This window comes from Haemorhous mexicanus, chromosome 2 (assembly GCF_027477595.1).
Source record: "Haemorhous mexicanus isolate bHaeMex1 chromosome 2, bHaeMex1.pri, whole genome shotgun sequence".
NCBI classification, from domain to species: Eukaryota; Metazoa; Chordata; class Aves; order Passeriformes; family Fringillidae; genus Haemorhous; species Haemorhous mexicanus.
Window position 1 is genome coordinate 96,587,587 of NC_082342.1, and position 23,871 is coordinate 96,611,457.

General features: G+C 38.7%; 1 protein-coding gene across 12 annotated transcripts in view; it reads right to left on the reverse strand.

The window, feature by feature from the left end:
• MCF2L (MCF.2 cell line derived transforming sequence like) overlaps positions 1–23,871 on the reverse strand; it is a 145,076-nt gene that overhangs the window by 19,425 nt on the left and 101,780 nt on the right. For 8 of the 12 annotated variants that reach the window (XM_059839656.1, XM_059839668.1, XM_059839659.1 and 5 more), the window contains 13 exons: positions 20,070–20,160; positions 10,397–10,516; positions 9,451–9,567; positions 8,793–8,942; positions 8,006–8,130; positions 6,183–6,297; positions 5,122–5,241; positions 4,126–4,317; positions 3,740–3,931; positions 2,872–3,031; positions 2,656–2,726; positions 1,533–1,609; positions 423–489 (listed from right to left, as the gene is read on the reverse strand). In XM_059839656.1, the coding sequence (XP_059695639.1) occupies positions 423–489; positions 1,533–1,609; positions 2,656–2,726; positions 2,872–3,031; positions 3,740–3,931; positions 4,126–4,317; positions 5,122–5,241; positions 6,183–6,297; positions 8,006–8,130; positions 8,793–8,942; positions 9,451–9,567; positions 10,397–10,516; positions 20,070–20,160 (1,597 nt within the window). Of the gene's footprint in view, positions 1–422; positions 490–1,532; positions 1,610–2,655; positions 2,727–2,871; positions 3,032–3,739; positions 3,932–4,125; positions 4,318–5,121; positions 5,242–6,182; positions 6,298–8,005; positions 8,131–8,792; positions 8,943–9,450; positions 9,568–10,396; positions 10,517–20,069; positions 20,161–20,340; positions 20,915–22,327; positions 22,605–23,871 lie in introns of those variants that run through there. The other 4 variants (XM_059839667.1, XM_059839666.1, XM_059839664.1 and 1 more) reach the window with 4 other exon arrangements.

Sequence of the window (23,871 nt, forward strand, 5' to 3'; positions counted from 1 at the left end):
CTTAAAGATATGCAAAGAAAGATGTAAGAAACAACTTTTCTCCTCTGACACAGGAGCCTCTTGACACAGATTCACGTTCCTGTGCGACACATGACCTTCCTGGAACTGACCCACAACTCTGGAAAGAGCTTTTGCAGGAATTAATCATCATTACAAATCTCACTATGATTCCACCTTAATGCTAAGGGACATCTTATTTTCTGCTCAGTTTGTGTTTTCTAATACAAAATCCTAGTTGTACAGCTATTTCTAGGAAAAAATCACCTATTGCTGCCTCTGTGAAAATATGATGAGAAAGGAAAGATGTAATGACCACATTGCTTGACAGAACAAACAGAGGCTTTATGGTCATAAGGAAAACATAAGAGAATCCATGAAATGCAAGAGATTCACTAACATCCAGAGAGAAACTTAGTATTTACCTCAAGAACACAGAGGAGTTCTTCCACATACGCTCGTTCAGTCTCGATAAGTTCATTCATTACATGCCTGTGGACAAAGAATGATAATTAAGGTGGGCCTATTCACTTATGTAAAATAAGGAGGTAACATTAATTTTGGCTGTTTTTCTTCTTACTTCAGACAACAAAAGAACTGTTTCCAGGTAATGGAAAATATTATGTTCCATGGATATTCCTGTCATACTTTATATATCCTTATTGAGAGACACATATTTTTAAAACATTTTAAAATTTTTGAAAATGTGTTTGAACAGGAAAACATAAAATCTAGCAGTTTCAGTGCTGTACTAACTGAATTGAAGCAGCAGAGTGTTTTATCATTGTATGAACAAAGTCTGGTTATACTTTGTTTGCAACTGCTGCAGGAGCTGGAGCTGGAGCTGCATTGGATTATCAAACAGACTTAAATCTACATTGGTAATTTTAAATTAGAGATATTTAGGACACCCTTTAAATATCTTGATGATGCTTTAAGTTTAATTTACGTAATGATCAAGCATTAAATCATACTTCCCCCCAAACTCCTTTCCTTGTGATTTTGTGTGATGTAACAGAAGGTTATGACATTAAAAAGACCATGTAAGTAGCCAGGGTACAAGTAAAAATGCAAGGTCTGCTATATGCATTGCAGGTTGTACTAAGTCATTTCTTTAACATATTTTATGCTGTTCAGTTTTTATAAAAGTGGTTTTTTGGTAACACATATCAAAACAGAGGAGTAAAAAGAGTCCAATATAAAGACAAAGTCTCAAAGCATGGAGACTAAAACCTTCAATAGATTTACAGGGGGTTTATTACTCAAAACTGTATAATCTCTGAAATGAAAATATGTGGTTGTCCTGCCATAGCATCACCTCACTGCAGCAAAGGTAGACTCTGGTACTACCAAAACTCTAAATAATGCTGCAGACAGAAATGTCTTCCTCTGTGCACAGAGCACAGCCAATGCATTTCAAAAGTCACTGAGGGTTATTTCAGAGAAATATACTTGTTTTATCAAATCCTTAGCCAGGCTTTGCTGGAACCAAATCAGAGAAAATCCACACTTTCTGCTTATCAAAATGCACTTACTGTCGTAACACAGCTAGGTTTTCTTCATCATCCATTGTAGATCCTCCCCTGCTTTGATGGAGTTCAGTCACTTCACTCTAAAGAAGGAGACAAATAAACAATGAAAAAAATAATCATGGCATCATAGGAAAAAACCCTTTAAAATACAGAGCTTTGTGCTCATCACTTTTCACTGGAAAGACTGTACTCCACTAAAAATGAAGGCAGTTTGCAAGAATGCCATGAAAAATATTCAAGTCACCGTGAAGGTCTTGAAGCACACAATATTTGGATGTGGAAAGTTCTCAATCAAAAGCTAGTTAAGAAAAGATAGTGGTTCAAAACTCTTTTCAAGAAGGCATCAGAGCACCAGCATAATCTTGTAGGCAACACTAGCCTTAGTCTGTTTTCCAAGCTAAAAGTAAGTTACTGTGCTAACTTTCTGGTTACTTCTTAAACCAACACAGAAACTCACTCCTAAAACTTTTACTGTAATGCCTAAACCTAACTGAAAGAAGAGAGGGGTTCTGCTTTTTGCTGAAAGAAGAGAGGGGTTCTGCTTTCAAGCCCTCCTTGAACCACCCCTTTTCTCTCCAAATGCTGTCCATCCTGGTCATGTGGCCCAGCCTCCTTCCTGGTGTTGTCTTTTGCTGCACCTTTGCTGATTTGATTCAACTCTCTAACCCAGTGAGAAACTACTTGTTCCTGTTGCTGCTGTCAGGATACTTCCCTTGCTGCAGGCAGGGCAGGAAGACCATCCCCACTTGGGAATGGCAATCCACTAGGTCAGGTGAAGCTGTCTTGGAGCCAATGACAACTTCTTCACTGTCAACAGTTTTAAGAGTAGCCAATTACTACTGGCAAATAAAAAATGTTTCCTGTCCACAGACTTAATATTTTGCTGCCCTAACATTTTTCCTAATACTAGCAATTATTTACTTTACCCTCCCTCATAACCAGCCCAGCAGCACAGCAGTCCCTATTTAAACCATGTGACTGTTTCACCAGTGTTACTTCAACTGGGACAATGCCATCACTTTCTTAGTAGATTTCCCTCATACTTATTGAGAGTTCCTGAATATTCTGTTGTACTATGACTTTTTCAGGTAGTGCACGTGTGAAAAATGCAAAGTGACAAAAATACCTTTCCTTTTCTGTAGTTTACCCTCCGAAGTGCACTGCTTTCTGAGTTGGACACGTTTTCTCTTTGGAGACCTAAACATGTAAACCAGAACCAAAGAGAAGGTAGAACTGGATCAGATCTGACACAGATGTTCGTGCAACTACAAATTATGGCTGGAAGTTTCTTTAAGTTTCTCAGCATAGCACAGAAAACGAAAGGCTAATACAGATAACTTACCTGGAGAGGTACAAGGAGATTTCACAAATGCTTCAGGTCTTGGAGCAACTGGCTGAACAGGACGTGTCTGTTTAGCTGCCAGCTTCTTAAGACTTACTTGCCTCTTTTGAAACATTTCTTCCATACTTTCTTGCTTCTGGAAAACCTTTTGCACATGGTCCTACAGTTGCCATGGAAATAAAAATCAACTTGAATTAAAAACATAATTTAAATAATTTATTATAATTTTTAAATTCCTGTCAGAGACCTATCAAGAAGCTACATTGACATCTACAGCATCTACCGCATACTGATTAGAAATTGCATTTACTTTTATACCACATATAGAAATATTACACTAACTCTTCACTTTTAACCAGGTGCAATCTGCTGTGATTTTGTACACTTAAGAATTGAAACATTAGTTCAAAAATATTTTGTGTGTTTACTATCGAGAAATCTGGGATTCAAGTTTCAATTGAAAAAAAAATTTTTTTTTCACTGTCTAAAGTTTCTGTTACATGAAGAGATCAACCATGAAGAAAATGAATATATTCTCAAGTTCTTTAAAAATAAAAAAAAGTAGCACATAAGAATAGCACATTCTTAGTAGCTACATAAGAAATAGGTATTTCAAATACTCATTTGGGAGAATTTTTTTTTAAAGCAATTTTACTGTCTGAAAAATTAAAGTAGTTATGAACAGTCTCGGAAACCTTTGGTGCTTATCCAAAGATGTGATGAGACTCAGGCAGAGAAATGTATTGCCTTTCCAGTTAACAGGTATAACTCCTAGTGCTGATTATTTAGCTTTATCAATGGCAGTACAAGAGAGCAATTCTAGAATGACCAAATGGACACACAGACACATATAAACATCTTCTGGTACCTTTAGGTCTTCATTGAGGATGTGAGCATACTCTTCGTAAATTTTATTCAACTCCTTGATTTTATTGCCAGCACCAGTATCCAGGAACTTCTCAATCTCCTGTAACGCTGATTCTGCACCATCCTGAGACTGACACTTATCTACTGGCTGGGAAGCCAGCAGGTAAATTCCTTCATCACACCACTTCATAGACTAGAAACAGAGAAGAAGAGGCTCAGAATGCACCACTGTCAGCATCACACGCTAAGAGTCTGAAACACTCAACCTTGTCATGTATTCAAGCTATTTAAAGAGAAAACTTCCAGCCCACTGAGATAATGTTACCTACCATTATGACAATTGTTCAACCGAGGTTTTGGGAAACAGCTGCTGCATACTACATTTACCTTCTCTAGTAAGTCATGCAGTTCCAGGGATTTGTTAAGAAGTTTTCTCCTCTGTTCTATTTCAGTAGTGAAGGCATCACAGAGATGATGAAGTTCACTGCATTTTGGAATAATGGAGTCCACAGCATAATGATTGCTTTGAATAAAAGCATCACGCTCTGAAGCTAACATTTTGGCTTTTCTTACAGTTTCCTAAGAAAATAAGCACTGATTAAAGTACATCTTTCCTTGGATCAAGACCAATGAAATACACAGTGAAATACACATATTGATAAAGAATACATCTTTAGTTTATATCTGCCTTGCTTAATAAATCAAAGTGATTTCCTATCTTTCCAGATGCCCAAGAACCTTCATGTACCAAAGTACCTCAGAAATAACAGTGAATTTAATCACAGGCCTCCTTGTGAAGGAACCACTGTTGTCTTTGTATGCCTTATTCAGCAGAGTCTGTGTGTGTATGAATGCAATTTGGGGTACAGCAACAATCTGAACTCAAATTAAAAAAAACCCCATATCTCAGCCTTAAGAGCAACAACCTCACTTAGAGAGCAATTTGTTTTATTGTGAAGCACAGATCAGAAAAAGGTTCCCTTCCTATATTGTTCAGTGTATGTTTCTGTTGGCCATCTTTATTGTACATTCAATACACAGTTTTCGTATTTCTAAGATTTATTGAAAGACATGGCTTTACTAGAAATGGAAGTGCCCCCTTGATCAGTAAATGCAAAACTTGGCTACGTAGACACTTCATGCAATTCTTACATGAAGTAATCACACTTTGTGTCTGGTCACTCTGCTCTTTATTGAGGGATGTCCAAGAATTACTCTTCTCCAATGGTTAAAGACTTTATTTCAGATTCTTTCTGTATGTTACCTGAGACACCGATTCTGCCTTGTTGTCAGCTTAAGCTGACACACTCAACAACCAAATCCCATTCCCCTCTGCACGTGCATTGTCATAGTAGAAATTAAGGAAACTTGCAGAATTCTTACATCTGATTTTTCTTTAAAGTTGGCAAGATCTTTCAAAATATGCTCCACATGTGAACGGCTGTTTCCCACATCTGTGAAAGCAGAGAGTCTCTCAGACACAATATCCAAAGCTGCTTTGACCTGAAATGAGACACAGCTATGCATGAATGAAGAGACCTCCACCTCTCCAGAGACCCACCAATCACACAGGTGATAGCCACTATTTGCAGTCAGGTGACTCATATCAGGTGGTTACTGGGACACAGAAAAAAAGCACCTTTTTTTGTCAGCCTACCTTCCCCCCCAATTAAAAAGGAAAACAACTACAAAGAAAAGGCAGTGAAATAATCCTGTTTCCTGGTACAGAAAAAGATGCAAGAAAGCTAAGGAAACATTTATGATCTTGCTTTGACCAGATGACAAGGACACAAAGCGACATTAATGTTAACAGCAGGACATGAGGAAAAGATCTCCACTCCAGCAATTGTTTTAGAGACAGACAAATGCTTGCAAGAGTGTTTCTGAGCGTTGCACAGGGGCTGTGCTCCGAGATCAGCTACACCAGGATAAAGGGTCCGTAGGTGCCATCAAGCACATGAGTTAAACTACATGAGATCAGAAACTGGCTGTGAAAATTGTAGTGCAGCCTCCACCCAGCTTCTAACACTATGGTTGCAACTTCCCACCCACAGTGCTGGAGACAGTTTTCATAAAATTTCAGCCAGAATGTTGAGTTGAAACTTGGTTCCATAAAAGGACCTATTGGCAAGATGAAAGTGTTGCAGCAGCATTTTATGTTTCTGTGGTAGAGAACAGGTTTCAAAGGAGTTTTTGAATGCTTATACACGGCTGGGTGCATGATAAAAAACTTCCTAAGACTGTAGGAAAAAAAAAAAAGTTATGTCTCTATAGGCATGAATCCAAACTAGTAAAGATAGCAGTGTGTCAAGTAAGGGCAAGTACAAGAAAAAGGTTAGAGAAAGCTTGCAAGTACATACAAGAACTGTAAAATCAAGAGCAGGAAGCATTTTCTGAATCATTTCTGTGTTACCAAATATTGACTGCCACCAAGAAGTTCTCACCTCTCTGAAATTCTGTTCAAAATTCCGAAGGCGCAGACACTGCTCTAGTTTTTGCTGATGCTTCATCCAAAACTCATCAAAGGCAGTCTCTGTTTCATGTAATTGAGCCAATAGCCTTTAAAAATCAAAACAAAACACATTAAAAAAAATACCCTAAGAATGATGGGTACAACCTTCAAGGGACAATGCAGTCCTCCACAGTAAATAAAAAAAAAAGCCTCCCCAAAGCAGTATTTTTCAGGACAAATAAAATGGATACAGGAAACATTTTTTGTATTGCACAGTATCATTTCCTACAATAACACTGATGTAAAAAACTGAAACTCAACACAAACATCAATTTCTGGAAAATGGGCAAGTGCTTTTTTTAAGCACCTTCTCAGCTTTGGCCTCTGGACATGAGGAGCTGGGGCTAACATACATGAATAAGATATGTAAATGTGTGGGTTAAGACTCAGAGGAACTCAAGCCTCAGGCTAACAGGAAAAGTTAAGGTAAAAAATTTGAACTGCTATGACCAGGCAGCTGCCCGTACATTTAATTCTTTGGAGCAAAGCTGACTATAAACCTGAAGGCCATTGCTCCTTCTCTTCCAAATAGTGTGATTAATTAAATATCACAGGCACGTGTACAGCTGTACTGTGATGAGGAAAACGTTCTTTGATTATAATTCTGGCAAATGACTTAAAACTTTCACTTCTTAACTTATCTTCCATAATTGTATGTGACAGTATGATATCCCATGGACTTTGCACTTAGCTGCGCTTAGACTACATCCAGGGAAGGCAACCCATCAGAATTTTAATGAACTTTTGTCTTTAACACTACAGAAATGAACTCTGAATTTACAAGTAAAAATCAACAAGGGAAAAGGCAGCGACACACACACACACAGAGTTTGTTCCAGCTTCCCTCAGATACTGTATTGAATAGGAATGTTATGGATAAATGAGCAACCCCCACCCTGACCGTCCTTGGACCGCTGATAGCAACAGTGACCAAAAAAAGTGACTTCTGCCAAGCTTTGTGGATTGGAATGGACAGTTATTTGGAAAGAAAGCTGGCCTGAGTGTAACAGAAATACAGAATGACAGACAAAAAAAGAATGCAAAATACTGCCTGGGGAAATGAGCTATGCTTTCACAGCTTTGTGAAAATTTACATCTGTGCTACAGTGATATAATGTCTTCAAACCTGGCAGTAATGTGAGGGGGGTGTGTATGTGGCAGGCAGGGAGCAAAGGAAAACAATACCTATTACTTATATGCCCAGAGGAAGCACATAGGAAATTGGTGCATAGATACTTCAAGAGTCGTGTACTCCCAAACAGCCTTTAAAAGCTACTAACAACAGTGATAAGTTAACAGGCTTAAAAGCAAAAAATTGCCCATGGAAATGGACAAATCTACTGAAAAGAAGGGATAGATCACTTCAGTCTTCCCCTCATGTCCTCTGTACAGCAGCAAAATTTCTTGGATTGCACTTCAGTTTCTAAACAAAGCATTGATATTCTGTAAAATAAGGAAAAGGTACTCAAGTATAGAGCCCAAATGTGACAAAAATGAAAAGAAGAACAGGGTTGTGTGGTATCAGAATTCCAACCCCATTTCCCTAAAGCCAGGCGGCCCCGCAGTGGACATTAGGGGGTTATTTTGTTCAGGACAGATCTGACAACAGAGGAGCTGTTTCTAAAGTTATTTATAATGTTCACATTGAAACATTTGCTTATTTGCAAAGCAAAAATATGGAAATAAATAAAGAAGCTGGGGGTGGGGGATCAAAAATGCAGAAAAGCAGCATATTTAGTATTTCACACCTCTCACCTTTCTACCGTTGTTTGATTGTCTAGCTGATCTTGATTCAGTTTGTAATCAGGATTCTCAGTAACTGGTTTTGTAATACTTCCAAGGATATCATCTCCCTGTTCTACTGCTACCCTGATATCCTCCTATAAAACAAACAAAAAAAAAACCCCTGTAGTGGCATGTGGTTTTTTTAAGCAGAATTCACAAGGCACTGAATCGAAAGAAGGATTTCAATTGAATTTGAGCAAGCACAGTTTTATTAAAAGCAGTGGCTGACAACAGACTGTAAATGATAAATGTCAGCTTCTTCCATGTTTTTCAAGACCCCAGTGTAACTGAGTTAAATTTTCATGGTAGACAGCCTTCTAGTGTAGCCTTGGGCTACAAATATCTCAAAAATGTTAGATGCACAGTTCTGAAACCTCCAAAGAGCTTTTATTTAATACTTTTTGAAAGAACATTTGTTCATGCTTCAAAAGGCCATATATTTTAATATGCATGCAAATACAATCAAATTTCCTGTTGCAAACAAAACTACACATAAAACACACCACTACTTACAAAGAAATTACTGTTTCACATACAACCCATTATGCATTTGTCCATATGTAAACTTAGTTTCAAGAAATGTCATTTTTGAATGCAAAAAGGATTTTTAACATCAAAAAAAAGCAAGTTCAAAAAGATATCATTGGTTCACATTACTACTGTCTATTAGCATCGTCCATATTCTCCATTAATATTGCTAGCTATAAATTAAAAGACAGTTTAACTAGAAGACAGCATCTCTACAAAAATTACATACCTTCATTTTGTCCTTCTTTTCTGTGTGTGTTGCAAGAAGGGAGCTGGTTGATTGCACATCATTTGGTAGTTCTGTTTCAGCCAGCTCAGTCCCAAAGGACTGAAGAATCTGAGCTGTTTGCTTAACCTTTTGGGCGAAACCTTCTATAGCCTTTTGGAATAAAAAGCATTAAAGATGTTTTGTGTTCATCACACACATAGGTACAAACAAACACAAGCACACAAAATATAACTCTCAAAACAAACCCAAACAGATGAATTACAACAATGAAAAATGGCCCAAGTGGAATTTTGCAAGCAACAGATACCGTCACCATTAATTCCTTAATTGTATATTTTTCTTAGGCTTGTATCAGGTGTATCTTCTTCATATTTTTATAATCTGGAGTTATTTTACAATTTGAGCTTTTTCTTTCTTGTAGGAAAACCAATAAACCTCAACACAATAACACACTGTAGTTCCTTTGCTCCAAGTGTTCAGAAAACCACTCCCAAGTTATTACTCATATTATTTCTCTAAGATGACTAAGTACCATTGGGAACATCTTCTCACACTGAGCAAGTCAACTTGCATCACTTGGAATCTGTTTTATAAATGACAGGGTATAAAACAGAAGGGTTCATTAAGCTGAAACGTTGTAACAAAACCTAAGACTTACAGTGCGACAGGACAGCCATCTGTTGTGGCAGTAATCCAGGGTGCCACCAAGATCTTCTGTTAATTGTGTTTTATCAATGTAACCCTGCAGTTCTGACACTGAGCCCAGCATTATGATCTGCAGCAGGACAGAAAAAAAGTGAACGTGATCAGTGGCGACAAGTCCCTTGTTAATGATTCCGAGCCCCATCCTTCAGACTCTGACAGAGAAGATGCACTTTTTAATATAAAAGTGAGAGATGGAACTGTTTCCTGTGGATACAGAAACACAAACTTGACAGTTCTTTCAGGTGAAGATGATGTAAATGTAAATGGCTGAATATGGACATGGGCACCAGGCATATTTAAAAACAAAAAGCTTATGGATAATACAGCATAACACTGCCAGATTTTTTTTTATCTCTATAAACCACACTTGGCATTTTTCTAAAAGCAATATTAATTTCTTGTTCATTTTTCCTTGTTATCCCGGGTCTGCAGGACAGAACAATAGTGTCTACATGGATTTCTCATATAAGCACTGGTTCCCCAAAATAAATGAAAGATGGGGGAAAATTTTCTTAAAGACCATCTCTCCCCCTTGCAATTTACATCTGATAAGAACAGTAACTTTTATATAATCAGCTCATATAGTTTCAAATTTTATTTTAAAATATAATGCTGTACACTTGCAAGCAAAAGTACAATCTGTGGGTTTACTGGTGATATAACAACAGGCATCCATTGTACACTTGCTCAAGTAACAGAAACCATAGTGTTTGTCCATAGGAAATGCATCTGCTTCAAAATTCACATACTCTTTCAAGAAAAAGCCATCATGAATTAGCTAAAATTGCTAGAACTGCCTCTAAGCATGGCTTTTTGTTGGGGCTTCTTTGGTCCTCCTTGGCTACCTTAAGTACTTCTACAGATTCCTGGTAGAAAAGTGAAAACAGAGGATTACTTACAGGTACTTTCATTTTAAGCTCATCTTTGTTGAATCTGAAAGCAATGTCCGAGAGAGCTCGATGGAAAAACCCTGTTGGGCGCAGAACGAGGACTAATTGCAGGTTTCCTGGGAAAGATGCCTGCAAAGCAAGTTTAGCCTGTTATTTTCTGTGTCTCAGCTCCAGAAAATATTTTTGAACGAGGAGAAGCCCCTGATAAACCACAAACTCACTGTATCAAAGGCCTCCCATAATGGGGTGACCAATCATATTGTTGCATGGCTAGTACAAAGAACTTCATTCAAAAGACATTTACTTGTCTTTGGGAACAGGGATCTATTCTCTTGGAATCAATTTTTTTTCAGGGCTGGCTTGTACTGCTCCTCAGCTAAGATTACAACCTACCCAAGGAGGCTAATGAAAATACAGCAGTGGCTCCGTATTTTTTTAACAGCAAGACTTTCATGGTTACTTCATCTTCTCTTTAATAGAAGGTGCCAAAGAAACCTCGACTGTTGTGTGAAAACCTAACAACAAATTTCTAATTTGTGCATATACTACCTTGCCAGTTGCCTATACAAGTTTTTGCTACAGAGGATGAATCTCTCAGGCAGTAACTTAAAAATAAGCTTTAATTTGGCTGACAAAAATAAAAATCAAGCATAAAAATTCTCAGTTCTGGTTTTCCTCATCAACTTCCAACTAGCAATCTGATGGATCTTTCTCAGTTCTACAACAGGTAGAGAGAAAACAGAAGATAAAAAAAAACAACAAAAAAAATAGCATTAAATTATTGAAAATCAACCTCTGCTGTGGCAGAGATTTGCATATTTGGCATTTAGCCACTCTTGGAAACATTCTCCTCTATTCAGTATTTCCACTGTAGGGAGGCAGTGAAATTCACTAAAGAAATGTTCATTATAATGATTAAGTATGCAATTTTCTTCATTATATTGTTGGAAGTTATTTCACTTTTCCAGCAAACTGGTTTACAGGAGGGAAGAAATAAAAGCCAACCAAAAAAGCCCCACTGACTGAAGGAGCTGTTATGCTATGCTGTGTTCCAAGCCTACTGGAACTGTTAGTAACTGGAAGGTTGAAGAGTGATTTAATGATAATTTTGAGGTTTCCAAGGGTTCCAGGTACTTAGCATTAGAAATGAAGAATTCTAAAGGGAAAATTAGTTTAACACTTTTCTGGAAAGCTTCGAGATCCATCATGGTTCCCCAGATATTCAGTATATAAGCAAGATTTCATTTGACTAAGGAACACTTAGCAGAGCTCCTCAATCTGCCTCCACTTCAGTGATGTCCACATTTTCTAGAAAGTACAGTGGTTCAGTTCCAAAGGCGTCACATGGCTGGGAACAGAAACCAGGTAATTCGGAGTGCCCTCACTAGCTCCTCAGCCTTGCACTACAAAATCCATTTTAAAAAGTGCAGCCTGTGAAGTTACTAACCCAGTTATCAGAGGAAAAACTTTTCATAGAAAATTTCTGACTGTATTTAGAAGAAAAAGTAAAGATTATGCTTTTCTTACTATTTTTTTCTGAATTACCATACAAAGCAAACCCAAAAATATTTGAGAGACATTAAAACAACAGATAAAAATTTCTTTAATTAAATCTCCTGGATAAGCCTTTTAGAAGGACAGCTGTATTTACTTCTCTCATACATGTCAATCTATTTTGTGCCTGTAACAGCAGTGTTCAGTCCAACTGAGCAGTTACTTTTAACCTTTAATTTCCAAAATGCAAAGTTTATTCAGTGGCAATGAAAGTATTTCAGAATAAAAATGATAGAAGAGATACTTTTTAGGTAACATATTTTGAAAAAAATAAGGTGCCTCCTTGTGAGACATCCACCCCTCCACATGATGTCCTGACCCACTGTCTATGGCAGCCAATATCTGCAACCTCTTTAGCCTTACTTGGAGCACTGGGAAATGCCCTGGACAGGGTGCTAGATAATATCATTGAGGCTCCCTTTCCCCACAAAAGATGGTCTTTCATGGTCCCTCCCAAGCCAATCTGTGATTTAATGACATTTAAGCTATTACTGAAGCAGATAGCAGTACCCAAATGCAATCCAATAGTAAATTTTTCTGGACTGTGCATTAGGTCCCATGAAATAGAGTTTAATTGCATGATGAAATTAAGTATGGTGTTCAATTTAACAAAAACAGAGAATATGCACTGCAATTATTTTCTATCTCAATGTGTCAACCCAAAATGATGCTGTTGAGGTCAATACAGTCTAGGTATCATTTGAATGCCCATTCAAAAGCTGTCAGAAATTTCCCTTCTCTCTGAACAAAAGCTCAAATCCTAGATTACTTTGACTTTGCCTACAGTATAAACTTGTCTCCACTAGTCTGTCTCCATTTGGTTTTGTTTTTTTCTTCAAAAAAGCTCCATGTTTTAAAAAATAATGCCTCCTTTCCTTGCGGCTAGGAGTAAATCTGCAAATTAATTTTTGTGAAACAAGAAAGGGAAGTTGTGCTACAGTAAACAATGTTGGACTTGTGCCAGCTATTACAGTTTATCAAAGGTTGTATCTGCACTGCCAAAATACTACAACTGTTCCTAACATATTTTTGCTAAAGCCCTGGTGACTTGCAGAGACAATACTATGATGTAAGAGATACTCCACAGATGCCTGTGAACTTCATTGACCAGTCCACTTCACCCTGAACATTGGAACAAAACAAAAATCCTCTGTTCCAGTCCAGCAGCACATTTGTTTGAAGCCATTGTATGCTAACCAGACAACAAACAATGACTTCTCAATAATGCTTTGCTTAATATTAAGCACCAAAAAATATTCATGTTATGTTTAGCAGTGCTATCAAATAAAGTACCTTCAAGGGCTGCTTCACTGAAGTCAGCGGACCTTACTCAGATTTATTGAAGGGTTGGTGTGTTCAAAAACTGGGTTTGTTTTTTTCCCCCAACTGTCTTTCTTTACTACATTAATTAATAATAACAGTACCCCCAATATCTTGTCCCAAATATTAACAGTACCCCCAACATCTTGTATCAAATATTGAATTTATCTGATTTAATGCCAATGCAAGAGACTTGGGGTCATGTTTTTCGTATTCTCTGCAAAAATTAGGAGAGCCCAGCCCATATATTCATTCATCTCACTTGCACTTGTTTGATACTTCATGACAGTCATGGGATTAGTTTTCTATCTGCTCATCTCCTTCACTTTCTCATCCAGTCAGGTCAGTGCCAATTCCAAAGAGAAAAAGATGTAGATGTGCACATTGTTATCAGCTTTAAATTAAATCTGACCAAACCAGGAAGTGGTATACAGCACAGCTCCAGGGTCAAAATGCTCCAATACACTGAGATCTTATGCTCCAGAAAACCAGTTGTTAATTTCTCAGGAGCAGGTTAACCTGCCTGCTTTGAAGCATCTGCTTCTCAGGGATGGTGAGCCTTTCACTGCATGCCCCAGGTTTCTGGAAAGGGGAAAATGTATAGACTGAACCCATTTGAACTCTGAGCAAAATGCAAAATCAAATTACCATAGAATCACAGAATGGATTGGAAAGGATCTTAAAGATCACCTGTTTCTAACCTCCTCCTCACCAGGGCACAAACACCTTCCACTAGACCAGGTTCTCAGGTCCTCATCCAGCCTTCCAGGGCTGAGGCATCCACAACTTCCATCCACTGGACAACCTGCTCCAGTGCCCCTCTACCCTTCTAGTAAAGAATTTCTTCCTAATATGTAATGTAAGTCTCTCCTCATTCAGTTTAAAACACCTTCCCCCTGTCCTGCCTACCTGCCTGTGTAAAGTCACTCTCCCTCTATTTTATGAGCCCCCTTTAAATACCAAAAGGCTGCAGAGAGGTCTGGCCCAGAGCCTTCTCCTCTGAACAACCCCAGTTCTCTCAGCCTGTTCTCATAGGAGAGATGCTCCAGACCTCTGATCACCTTTGTGGCCTCCTCTGGACCACATCTTAGTTATATATAATACTAACTATCATTTTTCTTCACAGAATGGCAGAGAGGCTGTGTGTACCACCAGTACTGACCCTGAAGTTAAGCCAGCTTGCAGAAATATTGTGTATAACATGTGAGCCATCAAAGAGCTAATGCTTGACTCGGTTTTAGTAGTTCTGTCTCAAATTATTTGGAAAAAATCTAATTTTCATTTTATGAACAGCTTCAAAATACCCACATTACCAAACTCTGTGGTGGTGTTTTCCTTTCTGCACTTACTAGTATGCCATAAGCCACAAAGCATTTCTTTCCAAAATACTTCTGTATATAAAGGGCCTAGTAAGTACTTGCTTACCTATTTAAGATTGTTTATTCCTGGCTAGAATGAACAAGTGCCTTACACATAATTTTTGCCACAAATGAATCTTGAATTAAATCAGTTAATAAAAAGAGCAGCTTGAAATCTAGTTTTAAAAACATAGAACTGTTTTGCATTAGATCTGTGTTTAATGCTTGTGACATTATGATCCTGCTTTCTGAGTTTAAGTGACTCACTTGTTTTCTCATATTCAACAGATACATAAAATAAAGAAAAATGGCTAAGTACACAAGGATAACTGCAAAAGTGCCTGCATGTGAAGTAATCTCAAAACATCCAAAGCAATCAGACAAAACCATACTGATCTCAAAATAAACTTACTCATTTATCAGTTACTGTACTCATTCATAACAATAGCAAAAAAATTAATACAAATATGGTTCCAGCTTCATCATACTGCCAAGTTCTAGTCTTAAATCCAAGCAAAACGAGAAACATGACCAGGGTTGAAAGAAGAGCAGTGTTTTCAAACTTAAGCCATACAAAGTGTGAAGTGTCACTACTTTTCAGGACATGATGCAAAGAGCTAACTAGAAACTGGGCAAATGGGAAATACCTATCCCATGTAAATATAAAACAGTGCCTTTCATGGGGCACCACTTAAAAACCATATTGTTTCTACATCAAGAACCCACTAAGAAACTCAACATCTCTACAAAGAAGGCCAAAGAACTCAAAGTTGGATTACTGCAATTCAGTGCTTCTCACCTTGGCTATCAAACCAAGGTGAGATTCCAGATGGCACAAAAATGGACTGCCTGACTCCTGCAAGGTTTAGGCTGGTATTACAAAATCAAAGAATCAATTAGGTCAGAAAAGGCCTCCACAATCATCGAGTCCAACCTAAGCATTCTGGTGTGCTGTGTCCATTGGCTTCAGGTTTCTTCCTGCCAGCCAGCAGTCGTGGCCCTGATCTTCAAAGAAATTAATGGGCTAAGTCACTGTTACAGTGAAGACTGCATTTTGATTTATGAAAAGCTAAGAAAAGCAGTGCTCTGGACAAGGCAGTCCAAAACAGAAGGCATGAAATCTGCATGCAGTGTATCCTTAATTAGGGGTGGAAAATCACAAAGCAAACTTCTTCTCCAGAAGACAGAATAAAACCCATCTCTTGTTACATTTAGAAAGGGCTGCAAAGTTTTGTAACTGGATAAAACTTCCTCACCAACAAAATAACCAACCTCCATCCGAACTGCTTACTCAAGAGCAGTGGCCCACAGGTATGTTATTCCCTACGCACCAAGAAGTTTATTTTCCCTGGACTCAGGTTGATGAATGGCTATGGTAAAACTTTTAATGATGTTGAGTTCAGTTTTTTGTTTGTCTAAAAGAGTGAGTTCAACTGCAGCCTTTCCCTCTAGATGGAGGAAGACAATGATGACAGGACAACAAGAGATTAATACAATGTAATGACACAGACAATTTTTTTAAGAAAATACACTGGAACAGTGCAGAGAGTGGTGTGAAATCCTAGAACACACTGATCAGTGAGAAGCCTTGCTCCTACAACTGTGGATTGAATATTGCTTGTTTGGGTATGATAACATTAGGAGAGAAAAAAAAAAGGATAAAAAAGAGTAATTTTTGACTGCAGGGAAAGGACAAGTGGATCAATTTGTCATTCACCATTTGTTATTTGTCATTCACCCAACTTCAGCTGGGACAATACAGAGGTACTTAACCAGCCACCATGACTGCTCCTCCTTGCACACTCATCCACGAGACTACGTAATTGCCCAGCCCCAGGAGCTAAAAGGTTCAGCAAGGTCTTGCATGTCTCTTTACACTCTGAATACTCTGTTTAACTGAAAACAGGACACTCTAATACAAATTTAGAAGAATCGCTGCAGGTGACAGGGCAAAAAGCTGAAAAAATTTTGTATCCTCAAACAGCAATGTATTACAAGTGAACAATTTGCAACTACTAAGTTCAGTATTTTTCCTGTAAGAACTTTCAAATTCTACTGTCTCTCTAACAACATGACAATTCGCTATCTAGACTTCACACTTAACGTTAAACTTGGCTCTTGGAATCTCTACCAGAATTGCACCTCTCAGGCTGACTGTCCCATTAGATGAGATTCTTCCTAGGCCAATAGTTTCACTTCAGCTAAATTAGGTGAGAAATAAAAAGAATAATGTTGTTTGCAGTGTCTCTTAAGCCACAGAGCCTGCATTCTTGTGCTTGCTAACAACAACATCCTGGGCTGCCTGCCCATTGCAACTTCATCAAGTAGAATAAAACAATAGCAAGGTTTGCATGCCTGGGCATGTCCTTGCCACAATCTCTGTCTCATCCCAGGAAAAGAAGGGCCATATTTCAGCCCAGGTCCCTGGCTTTGCTCTTAGTCCCACTGCACTGCATGTGCTGCAGCAGCAGTCACCCTGGGCGAACCGTGCAGTCCTGGTCTTCCACTATGTCTGCAAAAATAGGTTAACCTCACCTCCAGAGTCTTGACTACAACAACCTTTAAGTATCAGCATGAAATACAGATTCAGCTCATCATTGCTCATTTTCTGCCCCAGGAAAAAAAAAGTACCCCTAACAACAAAGAAGGAAAAATGAAGCTTAGAAATTTTTAATAATACATTTTCCATAATAATTTCAGACTGAAACAAAACATTTTGTTAATTTTGTTTCAAAACATACTTCCAATACCCACTAGTACAAACCAAATGTGTACGAAGAGTCTTGAAAATAACAAGAAATAATAATAACAAATCCATGCTACTATGAATTTCTGTTTAACAGCTACTCAGTGCTTACAAATACATGTCCTACAGTTGCCAGGGTATTAGTGATGGGCAGATGCACCAGCCAGGATATTCCTGTCAAGCAGTGCTCCAGCCGCAGCACCCTATGCTGTCATTTCTGATTTCACAAATCAAGAGGGTCAACTCCCTCAGGATGATTAGAGAAAAAACAGGTAAGATGGCAGGAATGACAACAAATAAACCGACAGCCAAAACTCTCATCTCAAATAACATGACACTCCTGTCTTAACACACAGCAATAAGCTTCAGCAATCAAAAAAAAAAAAAAAAAAAAAAAAAAAAAAAAATGGAATGGCTTCAAATTGAAAGGAGGTAGGTTTAGATGGGACAGTAAGAAGAAGTTATTTACTGTGGGGGTGGCAAGGCACGGGAATAGGTTACTCAGAGAAGCGTGAATTTCCTATCCCTGGAAGTGTTCAAGGCCAGGCTTGGATGGGGCTTTGAGCCACCTTATCTAGTGAAAGGTGTCCCTGTCTATGGCAGGGGTGCTGGAACTAGATGATCTTTAAGGTCCCTTCCAATCCAAACCATTCTGTGATTCTGTGATTGAACCTACCAGACCTATCAGGCTTTCAGACATCGAGTACAGTCTCAATAGCTCAAATAACTCAGATGTTTCAAAACCACCAAAAGACAATTCTAACTGTTAGAAAAACCAAACAAGTGGAAGTCTCCAGTTACCCTTGAGCCATTCAAAAGAAATCTTTGTCTATCAATAGGAGCTTACTAATTTGGCACAATTACATATTTTGTATATTTGGCTTTGTTTTTTTGTTAAACACCAGACAGCTGAAATGCATTAGATTTCATTTACATCAAATATTATAGCAAAGATATGATGGTCAAGAGCAAACAATTCTTCACTACATCTTCCTTCCGAGTAGGAACACAAAATTTTCAAGTGTTCAGGGCTGATGTGACTATTGCTGAAGCCCAACAGGAGGACTGCTATAAATATATATACATGGGCACAATTCAAAGCCAACACTGTTGCTGTTCAACAGAGAAGCAAATATAAAAAATCCTGCCTTTAACAGATTAGACTTCAGCTAAGGAGCCTGATTCTTCTTTCAGAAAGGGCTCACAGAAGAATGAGAAAAGCTGAAAAAACCAAAATAACCCATCAGCAGTAGTACTGCAACTGTGCAGTGCTCCTGCACTTAACACCCTAAATCCCTTAGGCACCAACACCACCAAGACAGTGACAGATCCCTTAGAATGGGGAGTAGTTGCCCAGTTCTGTTCACTGTGCTTCAAAGCAAAATAACACACACGGGAGGAACATTACCAAAAATGTTATCATCATGGTTATAAGCAACTTGTCTGCAGTTGCTCCCTAACCCTCACAACCCCAATTATGCAAATAAAAGGACCATAATCTGTGCAACACTTATCTGTCCTTGAACAGAAACTACAGCACTGACTTTTGAGAGATGCCAAACCTCCAGATAGAGGCCTTTTTCTTCAATCATCCTAAATTATGCTGCTCTCAGTTTTCACTACTGGAATCTACTCAATGCTGCATCTCAAAATTTCAAGATGAGCTGCAAAAGCAAATTTTGCTGGTACTTCAATGTCTTTTCAACATATTAACATTTCTACCATGATTATTGGGTAAAGAGTTGTATTGTGGGAATATTATATCATTATATATTCATTCACAAAACATCATTTGGTAGGAGTAATATACTACTTTTAAAGATGTATTACTTTAAAGTAATGTACCACCTTTAACCTATAATACAAAAAATTCTTTGGCCATAATCCGGCCACATTAAAAAACCATGTACTGTTTTGATTTGACTTTTATCTTACAAAGACAAAATTTTTCAGCCATTAAAAATTAAAAGATACTTTAAGCTTTGTTTTTTCAGCCCTTACTGGAAAGACTATGACTCTAATAATTCAAGCAAGGATAACAAGGAAGAAAAGAAAGGCAACCAATGAACCAAAAACTTTAAAAACCAAGTAAATCAGCAGTAGAATAAGCACATGATAAACATGACTCTGTTCTTCCCTTACTTTTGAAAAAAGAAAAGGCAAAAAAAAAGCCTCTAATAAGCTTCTTTTTCATATTACTTGAGAGGAAGACTGGGAAAGTTAAGAGCATGTACTGTTGATTGAAGGCACGTAAGATTTTCTTGCTTACATGTAATCCTTGTTTTAAATCAAACATTACAAGAACAGTTTTTCCACGTGAACTCCTTTCACAAGTGGAAAACTCAACCAGGGCCCTCACCCTCATTTCTTTGTAAAAGGGAAGCTCACTTGAATAGTGAAAACTCTATGGGACCCATGGGTTGTCCATGCAAATATTAGCTCCCACCTGGGAGAGCTGCATGCTCACACATTCACTCTATCCAAGTGCATACTTAGGAGGATGTCCTGAGCTGCAGACTGCATTAAAAGCACATCAGAGACACACGATGCTCTGTCTGGGATACAAAAGGCCTACTGGATACCTTCTGTATCATCTATTAGCTGACATATTGTTGAAGAGAAAAAAAGTTATGTTTTTCCACTTGTAAGAGGAAGATTCAACACAGAAAAATCTTTCTAAGGAGAAATTTAAGAGAGTACTCACTGCTATCCGCAGTATGGAGGCTTTCACAGAGGTCCATTTGTCCTGTCTGCGATCTATGACAAGAATAAATCCAATTCCAGCATCTCGTAAACTAAGTTTGGAGGAGGAAAGAAGAAAACAGGAAAGTTTAGTTAAAAATACCAATGTAACTCCTGGTTCCCTCACACAGAAAAGCAGTCAAAAAACAGTGCAGAAAAAAAAAAAAGTAGCTTGATCTTTTTGTGCAGAATTTTCCTCATATAAACTTCTTAAATAAAGACACACTACACACCATTGAAAAGATGCAGCAGTCCCACAGCGTTTCGCAGAGTTTCAGAATGCATTCAAATAATGAATTCTTCTTTTTCACAAAAGATAGTATTTACATTTATTGCACAGGGATTATTTCAGAAGAAAATGAAACTGACTGATTCTCCACTGTTTGGTGCTGATATAATCCCTTCCTCATGATGTTGTCAGTATAATTTCAGGATCAAAATCAAGTTGTTTTCCTTTTGCATCTGCTTTTAACCTTCCGTTTGAATTGTCTTCCTCCTCACTGATACTTAAAACTCCTTAAAACCACAGATCCTTCTGATCATTCCATGATACTGCTCCATGCATCTGGAATTCTCATATGCCTCCAGGCTGTAAACTTCTTCTTAGGTGCATTTTCACATTCACTGAAACAAAAAAACCTTACAGCATTTAAGCTCTTCAAACCACGGAGGAGAACAACGAGCTCAGAGGCACTCCTCTGGAATGGAAACATCTGTGAGAGAGATTCTGCTCAAATCCTGCCGTACGGGTGACCTTTCTCTTTCGCCTGTGCTCAGCTGCATGTGCTACCGAGCCCTGACCAAGGGATGTGCTCCTGTTTTGTAATTCCCCATCTAAGCCAATTGTGCAATGCCAGCAGCAGCCCTTGCCAGCCAATCGCAATCAAAATGGAAACAGCAGGCAAATGCAAGGCAGACAGGCTCAGATTAATTGTCTTATACATTTGCTCCTTTTTCAGTATATGTGCCTTATTTTCACATCTGATGATTTATTGCAAGGCCTGCTGTGGCACTGCGTGACCTTTAGAAATACCGTGCATCAATTTGTTATGGTAATATCTGAAAAGAAAAAATAAAAATTAACACAACAGAATGTCAGGATCCTTTATTCAAGATTGCTGAATCATGGAACCACCAGCTTTTCTTTATAAGATTATGTCAGTAGCATAACGATAAGAGGATGTTTAGGAGGGCGAAGATCACAGGTACCCAGATGTGCTGTCTTAAGCTACTCTTCAAAATTACAGATTTAAACAGGACTCACAGTATTCCCTCTCTTTTACAAAATGCAGCATCTCTCAAATTTACAGACACACCCTTCTGGGAAGACTGGGAAACATGAATAATCAGTAGAAATGCAAAAGAGCCCTTGCTTTCTTTCAGAAGAAGCTAAGCAGTCCTTTCAGCACAGCAGAATGTTAGAAGTGATCCTCACTGCCCACATTCAGTGCATGTTACTTAACTCTTGCCTCTGGGTTAGGACAACACTGATAAACAACATCTGAGCACTTGCCTTGTAAGCCTGACAACTCTTGCAGACAAGCAGGGCTTTATATTAGCAATATGCTTCCCACTGCAGTAAATTTCCATGATTTACTAAAGTTTCCTCTCTTATTTTTCTTTAGTTAAAGGGCAAGAGGAGGACAGAGATTCAGATGGATTTTAGCCTCTTCCTGTTCCCCGTTTAAAGGTCTCACAATTTAAACCTTTAGTGACTGAGCAAAATAAAATTCTAATAGCAACCACATGCCACAATAATCAAATGGCAAAACAAACTCCTTGGGTACACAGCCTTAATGTGGATCAATGGAGTAAAAAAGGTGCTAGAGCTGTCCCCACAGGAGTCAGTGTGGATTTTGGAGTGTATTAAGACTCATAAAGAGTCTATTTTCCCTGCTCAGTAGAAGTTCCCAGGAGTCCTGAAATCCCTCAATACTTCCTCAGAGGAAGCATAACCTCAGAGTAACTAAATGCAACATCTGTATAATATTTCAAGAAAATACTTATATTTCAGTGCAATATGAATAAAATCAAAGCCTCTGAAAGAGCATCAGTAGGATTTCTCTCTAGGAGCATATGAAAATACAGGCTCAGCAGGGATCCCAGAAATTATCTACATGGCAACTCCACACAGTTAATCACCTGCCTCAACACCTGACAATAAAGCAGAGCTTAATATCTATTAAAAAAAAAAAAGAAAAATAAAAAGACAAAGCTTACTTAAGCGGAAGAATTAACAAAGAAAAGCACATCTCTAAGATAGCCCAAAAGATGTCTTCAGCCAACCTTCTTTTTCCACTGGATCAAATGGGAGGATCAAATATGTTGTGTGCTTAAATGAATCAGCAAGCTCAGACATAAAAAGCCAGGATTCCCCACTGCTGCCCAGAAGAGACCCGGTGGCAAAGTCTTGAGCATCTGACTTCAAACTGTTAACAATCCATTAATATAGAGCGGTGGGAAAAAAAAAAAATTACATGCCCTGTTCCAAATCCATCAGGGTGGGAAAAGTTCTTGTTATCTTGACAACAGTGCCTTGTTGCAAAGGCCTGGCTCTGGAGTCTGGGATCCAGCTCCAGCAAGTCACAGGCAGGAAGCAACAAACCAAACTAAGACATTGTGTACAACAAAGTTGAGAACATTACAAAGAGAACAAAGTCATGCATTCAAGAAAAGTAAATATTGAAAACAGGTCTGTTTGCCAATGTACCCTTGCTCTACTGACCTCTCCTTGCTGCCAGACATGCACCTGCACATGGGGATGCAGGACACCTTGCAATACCCTCCTCCTTTCTAGGGCATAGGGGAACAGTGCTTTGGAAACAAGCACATACTCAATTTTCCTTTGGCTCCTGATTTAACTGTGAGGGCCAGCTGCCCCTCTTTCCCTCAGCCATATTTATTACATTTTATCCTGATATTGATTTCCCCCTACCCCTCCCTGTGCTTGAGAGGAATGCATTTTTTTTGTGCTCAGTGTCTCAGCAGAAGCATGCTCTGACAGGCACAGCTCATGAAAAGCTCATCAAGCTTTTTTCCCTGCCTTGGTCCAGCTGCACTGTACTCGTGAGCTTAGCTCACATCTTCTCATGCCTCTGCATCACTCTCCAATAAACTTGTCCCCACCACCAACATTTGTCTCTCCCATTCATCACTCCTTGTCCCAAGAGCATTTCGAAAAGTCTTTTTTTTTTTTTTCTTTTTAATTTTAGACTGTCAGGATGAATGACATCAGTCCTCACCCCTTCCTGAATATCACAGTCCCTTCATCCTCCAGGCTCTATGCTATGTCCCACTCCATCTCCCAGTATCTTCCCTTGGGTGGACACTTCCCTCAGCTGTGCTCCTGTCTGTGGAGTCCAGCAGCTTGTCGGCACTGCCTGCTGGTCAAGAGGTGGCACTCACACCCCATGCCACAGCCTTCCTGCTCTCAGCCCTGGTAGCAGACCTGGCTCCAGAGTAGCTCATCCTGTAACCACAGAGAAGCTCCTGCTCAGCTCCAGGATGAAGCAGGACACTTTTGGCAACAGGCTTGAGTAGTTACTTAGCATCTGTGGCCGGGGGTTTGGGCAGATTTTTCTTAAGGTACTTTCTTGACACAAAAGCCATCATTCTTCTGAGTGTCAAGTCTGAGTCCTTGAACAAAGGAAGTAGACACTTGAGCTTCTCAAACAATTGTCTCAATGTTTGAAGAGCATGGTGGATTTGTTCCCTGGCATCTTAGGAACCACGCAGCTATTTTGGCTGAACTTTACACTATAAAA